The sequence below is a fragment of the Mustela nigripes genome, chromosome 9 (assembly GCF_022355385.1).
Source record: "Mustela nigripes isolate SB6536 chromosome 9, MUSNIG.SB6536, whole genome shotgun sequence".
NCBI lineage: Eukaryota > Metazoa > Chordata > Mammalia > Carnivora > Mustelidae > Mustela > Mustela nigripes.
Genome location: NC_081565.1, coordinates 81,051,177 through 81,068,761, shown reverse-complemented (window position 1 = coordinate 81,068,761; position 17,585 = coordinate 81,051,177). Strand labels below are relative to the sequence as shown.

Here is a 17,585-nt window from a genome sequence, read left to right as displayed (position 1 = left end):
GATGCGGGGCTTGATCCCAGGACCCTGAGATCATGACCTGAGCCGAAGGCAGCGGCTTAACCCACTGAGCCACCCAGGCGTCCCTAGATAATGATCTTTTTTGAATGTTTGCCTGTTTCACTGTGTTGATGTGCCTTCACTTAATCTAAACATCACCCCTTTTGGGATGCTGCTCCCACCCACCCCACCCCTGTCCCATAGCAGGGGTCCCGTGGCATATATTCTAGTTCTCTCCTGTTCCTCAGACAATTTGTATTTTCTTTTTAACCCTAGAGGTGATTTTTTTAATTCTAGTTTTTAATCTAAGAATTCTGATCTCTTGGAGCCAGATGGTATTAGCCATGGAAATGTCCTAAAAGTGAATGCATAGTGAGAGGGTGAGCTGAAGGAGATTACTTCTCTCACTTTGAGTCATCAGTTATAGCTACTCAAGAGTAGGCTGGTTTACCTTCTGTACAAACAAAATTGCTTTTTTCTGACTCCCCTTTGCTAAAGGGAACACATGATGGGCTCCCACAGATCAGTTGATAGAATTGCCTTTTATGTTATGCTGTGTTCTCCCCATTTCAGAGAGTTTCTTAACCAGGGAAAAAGAAGCACTGCATCTGGACATTTTCAGTTCTTTTCTCTCTCTCATATTAATATCAGTGCAGGAATGGCAGATTTTATTGAGAAAAAAATTTAATATGAAACTAGTTTTTCTTAAATTATTTTCATTTGTATATTAGTAAGGCCTTTTATTTATATAATTATATTTCTTTGTGTCCTTATGTTTTAGAAATTCTTTTTTTTTTTTTTTAAAGATTTTATTTATTTATTTGACAGAGATCAGAAGCAGGCAGAGCAGCAGGCAGAGAGAGGAGGAAGCACCCTCCCTGCTGAGCCCAGAGTCCAATGCGGGCCTCGATCCCAGGACCCTGGGATCATGACCTGAGCTGAAGGCAGAGGCTTTAACCCACTGAGCCACCCAGGCACCCCTAGAAATTCTTTATTAAAAAACATAGCTGGGGATACGTAGGTGGCTTAGTAAGTTAAGCGTCTGACTCTTTTTTTTTTTTTTTAAGATATTATTTATTTATTTGACAGAGAGAAATCACAAGTAGATGGAGAGGCAGGCAGAGAGAGAGAGAGGGAAGCAGGCTCCCTGCTGAGCAGAGAGCCCGATGCGGGACTCAATCCCAGGACCCTGAGATCATGACCTGAGCCGAAGGCAGCGGCTTAACCCACTGAGCCACCCAGGCGCCCTTTACATTTTTTTCTGCTTTGAAATTATCATGTATTGGGACGCCTGGGTGGCTCAGTGGGTTAAGCAGCTGCCTTCGGCTCAGGTCATGATCCCAGCGTCCTGGGATCGAGTCCCACATTGGGCTCCTTGCTCGGCAGGGAGCCTGCTTCTCCCTCTGCCTCTGCCTGCCATTCTGTCTGCCTGTGCTCGCTCTCTTTCCCTCTCTCTGACAAATAAATAAAATCTTAAAAAAAAAAGAAACTATCATGTATTTAAAAGTGTTTTTCTCCCCATCTCTCCCATCTCCCTGCCTGTGATGTGTTGGGCTTCTTGAACCTGAAAAATCTTCAGTTCTGGAAGAGCCATTATCAGCTTTGCGCAGTGGCAGTATCGTAGCCAATGAGCCAATGAGGCGCGATTATTGCTAATTGGAAGAGCCATTATCTCTTTGAGTTTTGTATTTCCCCCGTACCCTTTACCATCTCCTTCAGGAAATCTGACTCGACACATTGTAAGACTTCCTTGATCTTAACTTTTCTTTAGGAGATCATACTTTTTAAATGCTTTTGGCTGTGTAGTTTCTTCATACCTGGCTTCCATTTACGGCCTTCAGCTGTGTGGCACGTGGTTCACTCCATTCTTTATCCCATTTCAGTTACATATTTTTATTTCTAAAGTTTTGTTTACTTTCTTCCCCCCAGATGTGCTTGATCATTTTTGATGTTTTTCTTTCAGTACACTTCCAGTTTCCCCTTTTAATTTCTTTTTAAACAATTTTTAAGCAATTTTATTTTAAAATTTAAATTCACTTAATTAACATATAATGTATTATTAGTTTCAGAGTGGGGGTTAGTGATTCATCAGTCTTATGTAATACCCAGTGTTTATTGTATCTCATGCCCTTCTTAATGGCCATCATCCAGTTACCTCTTTCCCACACTCCCCTCCCCTTATAACCTGCATTTTGTTTCCTATGGTTAAGAGTCTCTTATGGTTTATTTCCCTCTCTGATTTTGTCTTATTTTTTCTTCCCTTCCCCTATATTCATCTGTTCTGTTTCTTAAATTTCATATATCAGTGAGATCACAGGATAACTGTCTTTCTCTGATTGACTTACTTCCTTAAGCATAATACCCTCCAGTTCATCCACATCGGTGCAAAAGGCAATTTTTCATTTTTTTGATGACTGAGTAATATTCCTGTGTGTGTGTGTGTGTGTGTGTGTGTGTGTGTGTTTGTATACACCACCTCTTCTTTATACATTCATCTTTCGATGGACATCTCTGTTCTTTCTACAGTTTGGCTATTGTGGACACTGCTGCTATAAACATTAGGGTGCAGATGCCCTTTTGGATCACAACATTTAAATCTTTGGAATAAATATCCAGTAATGCAATTGCTGGGTCACAGAGTAGCTCTATTTTCAACTTTCTGAGGAACCGCCATCCTGTTTTCCAGAGTGGCTGCACCAGCTTGCATTCCTGAGAAAGAGGGTTCTCCTTTCTCCATATCCTCGCTGACATTTGTCATTTCCTGACTTGTTAATTTTAGCCATTCTGACTGGTGTGAGGTCATATGTCATTGTGGTTTTGATTTGTTTTTCCCTGATGCTGAGTGATGTTGAACATTTTTTCATGTGTCTGTTGGCCATTTGTACATCTTCTGGAGAAATGTCTTCTGCCCGTTTCTTGGTTGGATTATTTGTTCTTTGGGTATTGAGTTTGAGAAGTTCTTTATAGGCTTTTGGATACTAGCCCTTTATCTGATAAGACATGTGTAAAGATCTTCTCCCATTCTGTTTGTTGTCTTTTGGTTTTGTGGACTGTTTTCCTTTGCTGTGCAGAAGCTTTTTGTCTTGATGAAGTCCCAAAAGTTCATTTTTTGCCTTTGTTTCCTTTGCCTTTGGAGATGTGTCTAGCAAGAAGTTTCTGTAGCCGAGGTCTCAGAGATTGCTGCTGGTGTTCTCCTCTGGGATTCTGATGGATTCCTATCTTGCATTTAGGTTTTTTCATCCATTTTGAGTCTATTTTTGTGTATGGTGTAAGGAAGTGGTCCGGTTTCATTCTTCTGCATGTGGCTGTCCAGTTTTCCCAACACCATTTGTTGAGGAGACTGTCTTTTTTCTATTGGGTATTCTTTCCTGCTTTGTCAATGGTTAGTTGATCATAGACAGAGTTGAGGGTGCACTTCTGGGTTCTCTATTCTGTTTCATTGATTTATGTATCTAAACAATATTTTTTTTAAAAGATTTTATTTAATTGAGAGAGAGAGAGAGGCAGACTTCCTGCAGAGCAGAGAGCCCAATGCAGGGCTGAATCCCAGGACCCCAAGATCATGACCTGAGCCAAAGGCAGATACTTAACTGACTAAGCCACCGAGACACCCTGTCTCCTTTTAATTTCTTATGATAACTTCATACTGTACCTACATCTCTTGAGTCTGTGACTGATCTTTCCAATATTTACAGTCTTTGACTCTGCAGTTTTCTTTTTCTTTCAGCTGTCACTCACGGTAACTTGTTATGTGTGTATGCATTCAAACTGTGAACTCATGGTTCTCAGATACTTCCCTGGGGGATTCTCTGAAACCTGTGCTTTAGTATGTTCCTTGGAGAGAATTTGCATTTGCCTCTGTGTACCTGTGTGGCATTATCATGCAAAACCACTTTGAGTGTGTTCTGAGGAGGTGTGGCCGCATTTGTATTAAGAATTGTAGTCCTGGGGCACCTGGGTGGCTCAGTGGGTTAAGCCTCTGCCTTTGGCTTAGGTCATGATCCCAGGGTCCTGGGATCGAGCCCCACATCGGGCTCTCTGCTCTGCAGGGAGCCTGCTTCCTCCTCTTTCTCTGCCTGCCTCTCTGCCTACTTGTGATCTCTGTCAGATAAATAAAGAAAAAATCTTTAAAAAAAAAAAAAGAATTGTAGTCCTGGTATGCCTGAGTGGCTCAGTCGGTTAAGTAGCTGCCTTTGCATTGGGTCACGATCTCAGCATCCTGGCATCAAGTCCCACAGTGGGTTCCTTGCTCCGCAGGGAGCCTGCTTCTTCCTCTGCCTCTGCCTGCCTGTACTTTCTATCTCTCTGACAAATAAATAAAATCTTAAAAAAAAAAAAAGAGTTGTAGTCCTAAACTTGTTTGAGTACAGGTGTGTTGATAGGAATTCTCTAGGGAGATATTTTTAGTTATTTCCACTCTGCTCAGAGTCAAGGATGAGCAAGGCATGGGTCCCTGCCATCTCCATGAGCCTAATGATATTTTTTCCCCTATGCATCCAGTCCGATCTAATCTCCGCCCTGTTTGGGTCCTACATTTTATCTCTCTTTCTGGCCTCCTGTTTAAATGCCTGTTTCAGTGCTGGTTTTTCTCTCTGGCTTTGAGCTTTCTTGGTATTTCTACTTTAAGGATTTCTCTTCAAAGTCAGCCTGCATTTAAAGGGTTATTATTAGTATTTTTCAACTGATAGCTACCATTTTCAGGCTTTCATGGACATCTGTTTTGGAATATTGTCAGAAACTCAAGCCTCCATCAACTTATGCAGGCATTTTCCTCTTTTCACATCTGGCAGTATTGATGGATAAGAGGATACCCAGTTGGGCACTCTTTGAGGAGGCTAAGGATTCCTTTAGACATAAAAATGTGCAAAATTTGCCTAAGAGATCACCCTTGACAGGAAGGGAGGGAACAGTGGTTAAAAAAAATAATAATAATAAAATAAAATAAAAATAACTGTTCGACTCTTGGTTTTGACTCAGATCATGATCTCAGGATTGTAAGATCCAGCTTGGGCTCTGCACTCCATTGAGTCAGCTTCAGATTCTCTCTCCCTCTCCCTTGGCTCATCCCTCCCCACCTCCTGTATATGTGCTCGCTCTCAAATAAGTAAATAAATAAATCTTTTAAAAAATATATATGTTTGAAACTCTAGATTTCAGGGCGCCTGGGTAGTGTAGTGGGTTAAATGTCCAATTGCTGATTTCATCTCAGATCGTGATCTCAGGGTCACAAGATGGAGCCCCGAATTGGGCTTTGAACTCAGCAGAGTCTCCTTGGGATTCTGTCTTCCTCTCCTTCTCTCCCCTTCCCTCTGCCTGTCTCCCTGCCTCTGTATGCTGGCTCTCTCCCTCAAGTAAATAAATATGTCTTAAAAAAAAAAAAAAGAAAAGAAACTCTAGATTTTTTTTTTTTTTTGAGGGATTTTATAATGGTTGTTTTGGAGTGGTGATAGTAAAAAAGCTCAACACTTAATATTTATATATCTCTTATTATGTATTTCACTAATTTTCCAGTATTATTAAGACTGCCATTGGACTGAAGGAATGTGAAAAATAGGTAATACGGTGTTCCTAAAAGCTACCACGTCTTTTTGGTTTGTGGAATGTAGGAACTGGACTTTATATTGAGACAGTCTCATTTCTAGCTTTATTTCTAGCATTGAAATGTTTGTGGTTTTAATCAAATTGGTCTTACTGTTTTAAAACAGGCTCCAGGCATGGAAGAACTGATATGGGAACAGTACACGGTGACCCTACAAAAGGTGAGTGCTGTGCAATACATGGCTACAGTTGTGTCCTTGAGTTCGCAGGTCATGGATCTTACTCATTTTTGCCCAAGTATAGTTTTTGCCCCTTATGGTGGATGATGCATTGTAGCTGGCAGTAATTACTACATTATCAAAAAGATTTGCACGTTACGATTTTTTGGTTAAGGTCTGTGTACTAGAAAATCATAGAGGTTGTTTAGTGCATTCACTTATCTCCAGACAAAACAGGTTATGGAAAAAAGAGAGAAAAGGAGCGGAGAAATGGAAATAACCTGCACTGCTTAAGGATGTTGAGGTAGCTTCTACAACTTTTATAGCTTTTTTTTTAAAGATTTTTATTCATTTATTTGACAGAGAGTGCACCCAGGCAGGGGGGGGACAGCAGGCAGAGGGAGAGGGAGAAGATCCCCGCCGAGCGGAGAGCCCAAAGCAGGGCACCGTCCCAGGACCCTGGGATCATGACCTGAGCTGGAGGCAAACGCTTCACTGAATGAGCCACCCAGGCGCCCCAATTTTTTTTTTTAAGTTATTCATTTGAGGGGTGGTGGGGAGAGCACACACATAAGTAGGGGCTGGAGCAGGGAGAGGGAGAGGGAGAAGCGGATTCCACTAAGCAGGGAGCCTGACACAGTTCCATCCCAGGACTCCAGGATCATGACCTGAGCTGAAGGCAGGTGCTGAACCATCTGAGCCACCCAGGTGCTCCAGGTACCCCAACTCTTATCATTATAATTGTAACACATGAAGTCCAAACTGAATTTTGGAACATTGGTTTAGCAGTCAGGAGACATGGGTTGTCTATTCCTTGCCCAATTCATGATCATATTAAGAGGTGCTGACTTAATCAGATTTAAAAAAAAATCCTCCCCTCTTGCCCATGGGATTGAAAGTAGTAGTATCAGAAATAAATTATTTCGGGGCGCTGGGGTGGCTCAGTGGGTTGAAGCCTCTGCTTTCAGCTCAGGTCATGATCCCAGAGTCCTGGGATCGAGCACGCATTGGGTTCTCTGCTCAGCAGGGAACCTGCTTTCCTTCCTCTGTCTCTGCCTGCCTCTCTGCCTACTTGTGATCTCTGTCAAATAAATTAAAAAAAAATTAAAATAAAATGAAATAAATGTATTTCACTTAATTATGAGTTATTTCACAGCTACTGTTCCTCTTGAGTAAATGAGGTCATACAAACAGTTTTTGTACATGGAGTCTAGCACACAGTAGTTGCTTAATAAGTGTTGGCTCTGTTCCTTTTTATTCTTCTGACAGCAGTCTGAGGTAGGCACGATAGGTGTTAGTCCTACTCGAAACAAGCACAGCCACCCAGAGTTGGTGTGGGATCTGTGTGCGCCTGGGCTGACCTGACCAGTCCTGAGGTCTTCCTCCGTCAGCTGCCCTGGTCAGCATCCCTGTGACTTTTGTGGACTCTGCTGGGATCTTAGTACTCCTCTGAATCCCTCCAGGCTCTGGACTGTAAGTCCCTAGAGGGGCTGTAAGTTCCTCAGAGGGAGAGTTTTCCTTAGAACCGTGAACTTTTCAAACCCTGACTTTGGTGAAAAGTTAATTCCTGTATACATGAATTAAATTAATCCTGGTAGGAAAAAACCCAGATCAGTGCTTAGGTGCCCAGACTTTCAGAGCAGTGACTCCCCCCTTGAGTTTTACTTTTTAACCTTAGTCCTCTTCTGACTCTTCTCTGCACCCTGCCACCAGCATTTCACATGCCCCTTTCAGGGGCGAAGGTGAGAAACATTTTAGGACTAGTATAGGGATGGAGCTACCTCTGTATAAAACAGCTACCCAGGTGATGGTGCTGCCCCATCTGAAGACACGTAATTAAGGGACAGTCGGCTAGCCTGTTTGGTATTGCTAATTGTTTGTCTCTAGTTGGCACAGTGGGTCCCATGTGGGAAATCTTCCATGGCGGGGTAGGGGCGGGAAGACATAACTTTGTTTTATTCTCTGAGTACATGTCTATATAAGCAACCTTGATTTATAATTAAAATAACATCTAGCCATTTCATCTAGATGAAACCTAGGGAGCTTAGCTTTATTAAAGGTTTTATTTTTAAGTAATCCCTGCACCCAACCTGGAGTTTGAACTCACAGCCCCAAGTTTAAGAGTCACATGTTCCACTGACTGAGCCAGCCAAGTACCCAGGGAGCTTAGCTTTTTTAAACAGTGAAATGGGTTAGGGTTATGTATTAAGTGGGTTCTCTGCTCTGCATTTCTAGACCAATCATGATGTAATTCATCTAGACTTTCTGTCTTACTTTCATGCAGGAAGGAGTTTAATGCTTTGCTCTCTCAGAAGGCCTTAAAACCAAGTTTATCTTCAGAATTTACTTTATCTTTAAAATCCGTTCACTTTTTTGGTCATCCTATGTTAAAATGAAACCACAGTTCACCTAACTTGAAAGTTCAAGGTATACTTTAAAAATGGGGTTTTAGCACAGGTACACTTGTGACCGATGCTGTCCCAGCTCAGGCCGGGATATGAGAACAGTGTGACTGGTGATTTGAAAAGCACATCCTGGTGTGGACAGAAGATGTTATTTCCCATCCCCTGCCAGCTTCTACTGATAACTCCAGTCTGTACTATCCATCTTTTACGGCTTTTCGCAAGACTATTTCTTTTATTTTTTTATTTTATTTTTTTAAGATTTTTATTTATTTATTTGACAGAGAGAGATCACAAGTAGGCAGAGACGCAGGCAGAGAGAGAGAGAGGAGGAAGCAGGCTCCCTGCTGAGCAGAGAGCCCGATGCGGGACTCAATCCCAGGACCCTGAGATCATGACCTGAGCCGAAGGCAGCGGCTTAACCCACTGAGCCACCCAGGCGCCCAAGACTGTTTCTTTTAGATGAGGAATTTCCGTTTATAAGCCTGTCAGCCGACCATGATGCTGCTTTATTTCGTTTCTCATTTGTTTCTGTAAGCCTCTGTTCCTGAGCTGCCTCTGGTTATTGGTCTGACCTTTCTTTTATTGAGTGCTTATAATAAATCCTAAAAGCCACTTATGGCAGAGGGATTTTTAAAAAAATTTTTCTTTTAACTCCAATGAACAGGATTCCAAAAGAGGATTTGGAATTGCAGTGTCTGGAGGCAGAGACAACCCCCACTTTGAAAATGGAGAAACGTCAATCGTCATTTCAGACGTGCTCCCCGGCGGGCCCGCTGATGGGCTGCTTCAGTGAGTGTCCTTGTGTCCCAGCCACAGCCGCTGCCGGCCCCGATGGTTGGGTCTAGACAGGGTGCTTGGCTGGAGGCGGCGTGGGGGGGACGGGGTGGTGGCGGCGTGCACTTAAAAAAAAAAGGAGTTTTTACATAAATTGAAAAGTTTTAGGAGAGCGGGGCAGGGGAATGGGGTAATGGGGTGATGGACATTAAGGAGGGCATGTGATATAGTAAGCACAGGGTATGATATAAGACTGGTGAACTGCTGAACTCTCTACCTCTGAAACTAATAATACACTACATGCTAATTAACTGAATTTATATTTTAAAAATCATTAAAAGAAAAAAAGAAAAGTCTTTAAGCAAGAATTGATACTGGGACACTCCATGTTTTAACAATCCCTGAACCTTTGGAAATATCCACACTTTGGAGGGAGGAGAGCAGTCATTTACACACGGAAATGGTTATAACGGACCCAGCTGTCATTCCTAGGCTTAGGAGTCATTTCTGAATCTGAAGTACAAAATCAGCATGCTTTCCCTCCTACCCTCATCACTTTGTGTTTATTTCACCTTATCATTCATTCAGAATTCAGTGAGGATACTTTGGCCTAATGATGATCTGATTTGTAAGAGGAATGTGGAAATTGGGAAGATTTAGTACATGAAAACACAGATTTTCCAATTTCCAGCCTTCTGGTCTGAACAGATGACACCATTTTAAAAGATGCATATCTGAATTCCCTCCAGATAATTTCTCAGGGCAGAAGCTTAAATTAATAATATGACTGCCTTGGCTAGAGAGCTCAGAAGTTTAGGTTCTGTTGGCATTCCACGTCTTTATGGTCATATCTAAGTCAGCAGTCTTTCATGCAGAGAGCAGTGTAGAATTAAAAAATAATTTTTGGGATGAGGTAAGAAGTTTTGAATGACCTCAAAATTTCTTTGATAATCAGAGGCAAACTCCTGATCTCTTCCCCTCCCCTGAAAAACACAGGTGGATATCAGCCTGCTTTGGGGGCTATTGGTAGACTTCCTGAAGCCCACCGTGCACCTTCGGGGGGGGAGGGCCTGGTGCAGAAGTTCCTTTTGTGCCTAGACCTTGCCACTGCTTGAGTGCCTCCTGGAGGAGCCCTTTGGTGGGGGGGTCATCCCCTGCTGGTTTCCAGTAGACAGTGTCAAAAGTGGGCTGAGCCGCTCATGAGTTCCCTCCTGGGAAGGGCTCACACTGAGTTGACTGACTGAGCCTTAGGAATAATCAGGCACTGAGTCCTTTAAGCGTTTGGGGTCAATTTGCTGCTTCTGTGTGTTCCTAAATAAGTGATTTACAGCGAATAGATGGGAGTTTTTCAGGTCTTGTTTTTATTTTTTGTTTGCAGAGAAAATGACAGGGTGGTCATGGTTAATGGCACCCCCATGGAGGATGTGCTCCATTCATTTGCTGTTCAGCAGCTGAGAAAGAGTGGGAAGATCGCTGCCATTGTAAGCCCTGGTTGTTTTCAGCTTGCCCTAATAGCGTCTGGTTTTTATGCTCAGAGGAAAATTACCACTTGCTTGTAAGGGCTTGACAGAATTACATAATTTAGGGACTGCTAATTTCTTGCTTCCTCTACTTTGGGGTGACGTTATGGATGATACAAAGATGTAAGTAAGCTCTCCCTGCCTTTTCCTCATCCTTTTCCTAACTTTCAGTGATTCTCTTATCTCAGGAACCAGATTAGACAATCCTAAGAGAACTAACTAGACTGAGCGAGAACATTTGTAAGACAGCGTTTATATAGAAAATATATTCCAGCTCAAAAACCCATTTGTAAAGGCCCAAACAAGAACTGTCATGTTTTAATGAACTAGACTGTCCTAGGAGATAACTGGCAGTCTGTAGCATTCATTCGTTTGCTCACTCATTCATTCAGCAAACACTGGATGAGAATCAGCTTTGAGCCAGATGCCTCCTGAGCCTGAGCAAGGGGTGCTTACTCCAGCCAGGCAAATGGACACTTACAGCGAAAATTGAAATACAGTATGTTTAAAGGCAGTGCTGGGGGGAGGTACCGGGTATGCGGTTATTTTTCTTTTCCCCCAATGATACATTATGGAATTTTCAAACAGAAGTTCACAGATTAGTGTAATAAACAGTATATCTTGTACAGTATTAATATTCTACCATCTTCACTCAATTTTTCTATGTATACAAATGCATATTTTTAGTGAACCATTTGAAAGAAAGTTACAGACATGACAGTGTCAATCCTACACACTTCAGTGCACATCTCCTAAATAAGAACATTCTTCTACATCACTAGAACACTGTATCATCCTATCTAAGGAAATTAACAGTGACTTTAAAGTATCATCTAATATCCAGTCCACATCCCAAGACATGTTTGATAAGATTTTTATTCCCCATCCAGAATCCAATCAGAGCTCATCACTGCACTGGGTCCTTATCTTTTCAGTGCCTTTTAATCTAGAAGGGTCCTTACCTCCCCCCCCTCCCCCATGACATTGACTTCTGGATGAATCTAGGCAGTTTTATCTAGAATGTCTCGATTTCTGGAGGTTTTTAACTTAGGGATTTACAGTTCCTTGATGCTATTGAGTATAGAAGCAGATTTTTGGAGGCACTGTGTTTAGTTATACTCATTGTCTTATTCTCAACCCTGTGAGGTATTTTTCCCCCCAAGGAACCAGAGGCTTAGTGAGTCGAGAGGGACAGAGAGTTACTAAAAGGAGAACCAGACTGGGCTCTTAGCCACTGCATTCTCTGTATTTAATTGTCCTTGTCCTGCATCCCCGCTGTTTGGGTGACAGGTGGTCAAGAGGCCCCGGAAGGTCCAGCTGGCCCCGCCCCAGGGCAGCCCACCCATCGATGAAGATGACCGTGCTTTTGAGGTGATGGACGAGTTTGATGGCAGAAGTGCCCGCAGCGGGTACAGCGAGAGGAGCCGGCGCAGCAGCCACGGAGGGCGCAGCCGCAGCTGGGAGGACAGCCCGGAGAGGGGGCGTCCCCACGAGCGGGTGCGGAGCCGGGAGCGCGAGCGCGAGCGCAGCCGTGGCCGGAGCCTGGAGCGGGGTTTGGACGACGACGACTACCGGCGGGCCCGAGAGCGCAGCCGTGGCCGGAGCCTGGAGCGGGGTTTGGACCACGATGACTACGGGCGGGCGCGAGAGCGCAGCCTCGGCCGGGGCACTGACCGGGCCTATGACCACTATGACCAGGCCTACGACCGGGGCTATGACCGTGGCTATGACCGCACCTACAGCCCAGAGGCAGAGTATGGCCGCAGGGCCCAGCCCGATGCCCGGTACTCGGCGCCCCGGAGCCGCAGCCGCGAGCACTTGCATTCCCGCAGCCCCAGCCCTGAGCTGAGGGGGCGGCCAGACCACGCAGGCCAGTCCGACTCGGACAGGCCCATCGGGGTCCTTCTGATGAAAAGCAAAGCAAACGAAGGTAGGCGTGCTCGAGGAGGAAAAGCACCGTTACAACAGCTAACTCTTACGTGGCACTTCCTGTGTGCCACGCACTGACCCAAAGGCTTTGCACCGATTGGTTCATTTCTTCCTTATGACCACCTCGTGTGGGAGTTTCTTACATCTTCATTACATAGACAGGGAAAGTGAGGCACAGAAACCTTCATTAACTTGCACAAAGCTATCAGTAATGGCAGAGCCAGGCTGCTGAAATGAACCTTTAACTCCTAGGCCGGGGTTCTCAAAGCAGCTTAAGCACCGCCTTGTAGTAAATGCAGATTCTCGGGCCCCAACTCGGGCCCCACAGAACCAGAAACCCTGGGGAGAGCCCTTGGAGTCTGTGTTAGCAAGCTCTCCTGGTGAGCCTGGTGTGTTTTAAGTGGTGAAACCATGGGAGTAGATAGGACTCTAGCTGATCTTGAGTTTTGGCCTATGCTGTCCTCACCGGAACTCTGTGTGGAGGTAGGAGACTTCCTTCCTACCTGTTGTGTACAGTGGGGAGGACCACAGGGCAGAGAGGTTTTGGCATGCCCACAGATGAGGTGGGCCCTAGCCCAGGCTGCTTGTCCCACGATGCATTGCTGGGAGCACCTGCATACCTTTCATTTCATCCAAAATTCAATAAAGCCCCATGTGGCAGCTAGAGAAGCCAGTGGTACCTGTAGTTTAGGTGACGATCTAAATTCCAAGATGGGAAGTGACTTGCTTGGATCTTGAAGCCAGTAGATGTGTGGCAGAGCCAGAACTTGAATCCCATCTCCTGGAAGCAGATGATCGGAAACACGAAGGTGAATGAACAGGGCTTTAGGACCAGTGCAGAGGTATTCCTTACATCACTGCTTGGTTCTGACTTTTTAAATTACTTGGAACCTATCTCTTATCTCCTTCTGTTCCCTAATTCTTCCAAGACGAAAAGAAGAGCACCCCAGAATGCAGAGGGAACTTCTTGCCCTTTAGGTTGGGAACTTGGATTTCAAATGGCTTGTTTGAGGAAACAAAGGGAAAGGGTTTATTTTTTTACTTCTAGTGGAACACAAGGTCGAATGATAGAACTAGATGCCCATCACAATACGTGAATAACACAGGGACGTGAGTAACGGGGTACGTAGAGACCAGTCCCAGAAGACAAAGGAGAAATAGAGATTGCACTATCAGTAAGTAATGTGCATCTTAGGAGGTTTAAGGATTCTATAGAATCTTTATAACCACTGGTAATGACATACTAATTCATCAGCTCCCAGGAACTATACAGTAGAAATAGCTCTGCTCCCAGACTGAAGGGTGGACTGTATAGAAATTTTGGGAATGACTTGGCACGAGACCTCCTTCAGAGAGCCCTGATGCACATTCTATAGGACTTGTACCCCAGGCTTTTGAGTTAACCCAAGACAATGCTTTTCAAACTTTCCTCTTCCCCTTTCTCCTCCTCGCCTCTCCCCTTCTTTCTCTTTTCCTCTCCTTCCGCCATAGAAAGCCCCACATTTTGCAACAGTCATGGATGTACCTCCCTATCAAAAACTGGAACAAGCTTTTCATGGAACAGAACTTATTCTGTGTGATGCGTTCTGAGAGTTTCCATTACATTAAATTTTTAAAATGCTGTTCATGACTTATTGAATTGATTTTAAGACTCACTAATGAGTTGTAAACCACAATTTGAAAAGATCTTTACTGTTGTAGGAGATTGCCCAAGTCATGCCTGGTCTTAGTAATACTATCAAGGATAAAAGGGGCTTACATACCTTTGTTGAGATAAAATTTTACTCCTCCTGGATCATTTTATTATTTAAACTTGGAATTCATTGGGGGAATAAAGTTCCTTTTTTTTTTTTTTTTTTTTTTTTTAAGGTTTTTGGCCACTGTTTGCTAGGATTGCACAGTAATTTAGCTATCACCGGCTAGGGCTGCACAAAAATTAATCTTTAAAGAAATCTAGCAGTAGGCAAGACTTATTTTGACTAGGAAAAATATGATCCGTTTATATAGCCTGCTGCTACATTTCATGGGCACCAGACAGCTTTGCTGGTAAATGTCTTAGAAACTGCTCAAGTTTTTTTTTTTCTCCATTTAAGAGATGCCCTCAAAATACACCAGTTAACAACCTATTTGCAACTCTACAGTAAGACTGCAGCTTTTAAGAGGATAGAGGAATTGTTGAGTTTCCTTCTGACTCTTGGTTTTGGCTCAGGTCATGATTTCTCAGTCCTGGGATGGAGCCCTGTGTTGGGCTCTGTGCTTAGTGCAGAGTCTGCTTCAGATTTTCTTTCCTTCTCCTTCCTGCTCACTCACTCTCTCAAATAAATAAATAAATAAAAATAGAATCTTTAAATTATATTATTGTGGCTGCTAGGTGGCTCAGTCAGTGAGGCATCTGCCTTCAGCTCAGGTCATGATTTCAGGGTCCTGGGATTGAGCCCGACATCAGGCTCCTTGCTCAGTGGGGTGTCTGCTATTCCCTCTGCCTCCCACTGTTTGTGCTCATTCTCTCCCTCCCTCAAAGAAAATAAAAAAAAAAATAGTTGTATCATTATATTGTAAACCTGAAGCTAATATAACATTGCATGTTAATTATAGTTGAATAAAAAAATGTGTCTTTAAATTTACTTCATAACTTTTCTAAATGGTAGAGAGTTACTTTGTTTTGGAATTAAAAGATTTTGAGTCCAGAACAATAATAATAAAATTTGAATGTGCGTCTTTTAAAACCTGCTAGGTTGTGGTACCTTCCTAAAATAACCCAACATTTATCCTAAAGTTAGGTATTTTTACAAGTTTCATAAGTAAAATTAGAAGAGTCTGAATAGTATTTAAAATACTTTAAAATACGCATACTTAAAATAGAGTGTGTTTTCTTTTAAGAGCAATTCAGATTTCATAAACCCCCAGAATACGCTAGTTTTAGTTAAAAACTTTATTGCTTTGCTTGGTTTAATGACTCTTTCCCTTTGCACAATGAAATTTTTTCAGTGCAAACCCCACACGTCTCATGCTTACACATGAAGGGAATACTATTGGCAGTGTCTTCCTGTAGGCAACAGGGCTGTCAGCAGAACATGTTTACTGAAATGTACTGAATTATTTTTTTTTGTTGTTCCCAATTTAATGTTAAGTGTTAATTTTAGAGCAGATACTCATAGCCTTTACCTAGTTTTTCCATTTGCTAACATTTTGCCACATTTGTTTTCTTTCTCCTTTTTTCCCCTTTCTTCTTCTCCTTTCCCACACTACTACTGTCTCTCCGTGGTTTTTTTGGAACTGCTTGAAAGTAAGTTGCAAGGATGGCCCTTTACTGCTAAATATTTCAACAGGTATCTCCAGAGGATACATTCTCCTACATAACTCTAATGCCATTACTGGTTCTTCTTCTTCTTCTTTTTTTTTTTTTTTTTAAGATTTTATTTATTTATTTGACAGTCAGAGATCACAAGTAGGCAGTGAGGCAGGCAGAGAGAAAGGAAGGGAAGCAGATTCCCTGCTGAGCAGAGACTGATGTGGGGCTCAGTCCCAGGACCCTGGAATGATGACCTGAGCTGAAGGCAGCGGCTTAGCCCACTGAGCCAACCAGGTGCCCCCCATTACCGGTTTAAGAAAATTAACATTAATATCCCTTTTAATATACTGTAGTACGGCTCATTTTGAAGTTGCTTCAAAATACGTAACTGCCACCCCCCGCTTCCCCGTCCCATTCTGGATCGAGGATCTAGTAAAAGTTCATGCATCACATTTGGTTTTTATATTGTTTTAACTCTAGAACAATCCCTCTGTCTCTTATTTTTTATGACACTAATTTTTTCAGTGAGTCCAGGCTAGTTGTCCTACAGGATGTCCCACAGGCAAAAATCAGTTTTTCATAAATATTTTTAAATTGACCTAAAAACCAGACTAAATATTCTGAACAAGTGGATGAAATATGTATGTTTGTCCCCTAGAATACGGTCTTCGGCTCGGGAGTCAGATCTTCATAAAGGAAATGACCAGAACTGGTCTGGCAACTAAGGACGGCAACCTGCATGAAGGAGACATAATTCTCAAGGTGGGAGTACGAGGGGAGAAGACAACTGAATTCATGTTTGGCTCTCTAGTCCAAATTTCACATCTGAGTGCTGACATAGTGAAATTTGGTTGAGATGGGAGAAAGTAAGACAAAAGCGGGGAGGGGCCAGTAAGGGGAGATTTTTATCACAAAAAGCAGACATGGAGATTTTTAATACTGTAGTGTCAGTTAAAAAAAAAAAACAACAACAAAACTCAATGAATTCCTTCTTCTTCCCCATTTATTTAAAGTTTAAGCTCCTATTCCCTAAACTAAGGAAAGATGAGGGGAGAGCTGATAGTATTGATTGCTGAATGTTTTTGTTTTTGTTTTTGTTTTTTTTAAAGATTTTATTTATTTATTTGACAGAGAGAAATTACAAGTACACTGAGAGGCAGGCAGAGAGAGAGAGAGAAGGAAGCAGGCTCCCTGCTGAGCAGAGAGCCCGATGCGGGACTCGATCCCAGGACCCCGAGATCATGACCTGAGCCGAAGGCAGCGGCTTAACCCACTGAGCCACCCAGGCGCCCCAATTGCTGAATGTTTAATATAAGTTTCTATAAACCTCTCTAGTCAGGAAACATGTTCCAGTAGTAAACCAATCCACTGTCTTGAGCTTGTCTTATTTACTCTGCTAAATAAATTAGCACAGTAACTTCAGTACACCATAGTTCTCTTATGCCTGTATTTGGGATCCAGCTGTACAGGGTCATATTTAATTTGAAGGATACTTCATTTTTATTTAGTCAGTCATCCTAAAGCCCATGTCTGTTTGAGTAACTAAGCAGAAGACTTTACACTTTTAGAAGGGGAAAATAAAAACTTCCTGTTTCACTGTGCTGTGTGTAGTTGTATTGCATGTAACATGATTGTTATTCATGAACACAGATAAATGGAACCGTAACTGAGAACATGTCTTTAACGGACGCTCGAAAACTGATAGAGAAGTCAAGAGGAAAACTTCAGCTGGTGGTGTTGAGAGACAGCAAGCAAACGCTCATCAACATCCCATCGTTAAATGACAGTGACTCAGAAATAGAAGGTAAAGAAGGGGGAGGCAGTGAGCTTAGCTGGAAGCAAGGAAGGCTGTTGCTTTTCCAACTCAGTTTAGCATAGCCATCCAGCTGGAAGCTAAATTTTCAACAAAAGC

General features: G+C 42.8%; 1 protein-coding gene and 1 pseudogene across 8 annotated transcripts in view; both read left to right on the top strand.

The window, feature by feature from the left end:
* TJP2 (tight junction protein 2) overlaps positions 1–17,585 on the top strand; it is a 121,014-nt gene that overhangs the window by 80,484 nt on the left and 22,945 nt on the right. For all 8 annotated transcript variants that reach the window (XM_059411908.1, XM_059411905.1, XM_059411904.1 and 5 more), the window contains 6 exons: positions 5,703–5,756; positions 8,823–8,947; positions 10,311–10,413; positions 11,743–12,382; positions 16,332–16,435; positions 17,324–17,477. In XM_059411908.1, coding sequence (XP_059267891.1) covers positions 5,712–5,756; positions 8,823–8,947; positions 10,311–10,413; positions 11,743–12,382; positions 16,332–16,435; positions 17,324–17,477 — 1,171 coding nt within the window. In that variant the 5' untranslated portion in view covers positions 5,703–5,711. The remainder of the gene's footprint in view (positions 1–5,702; positions 5,757–8,822; positions 8,948–10,310; positions 10,414–11,742; positions 12,383–16,331; positions 16,436–17,323; positions 17,478–17,585) is intronic.
* On the top strand, positions 1,596–1,661 carry LOC132025305 (U4 spliceosomal RNA; annotated as a pseudogene).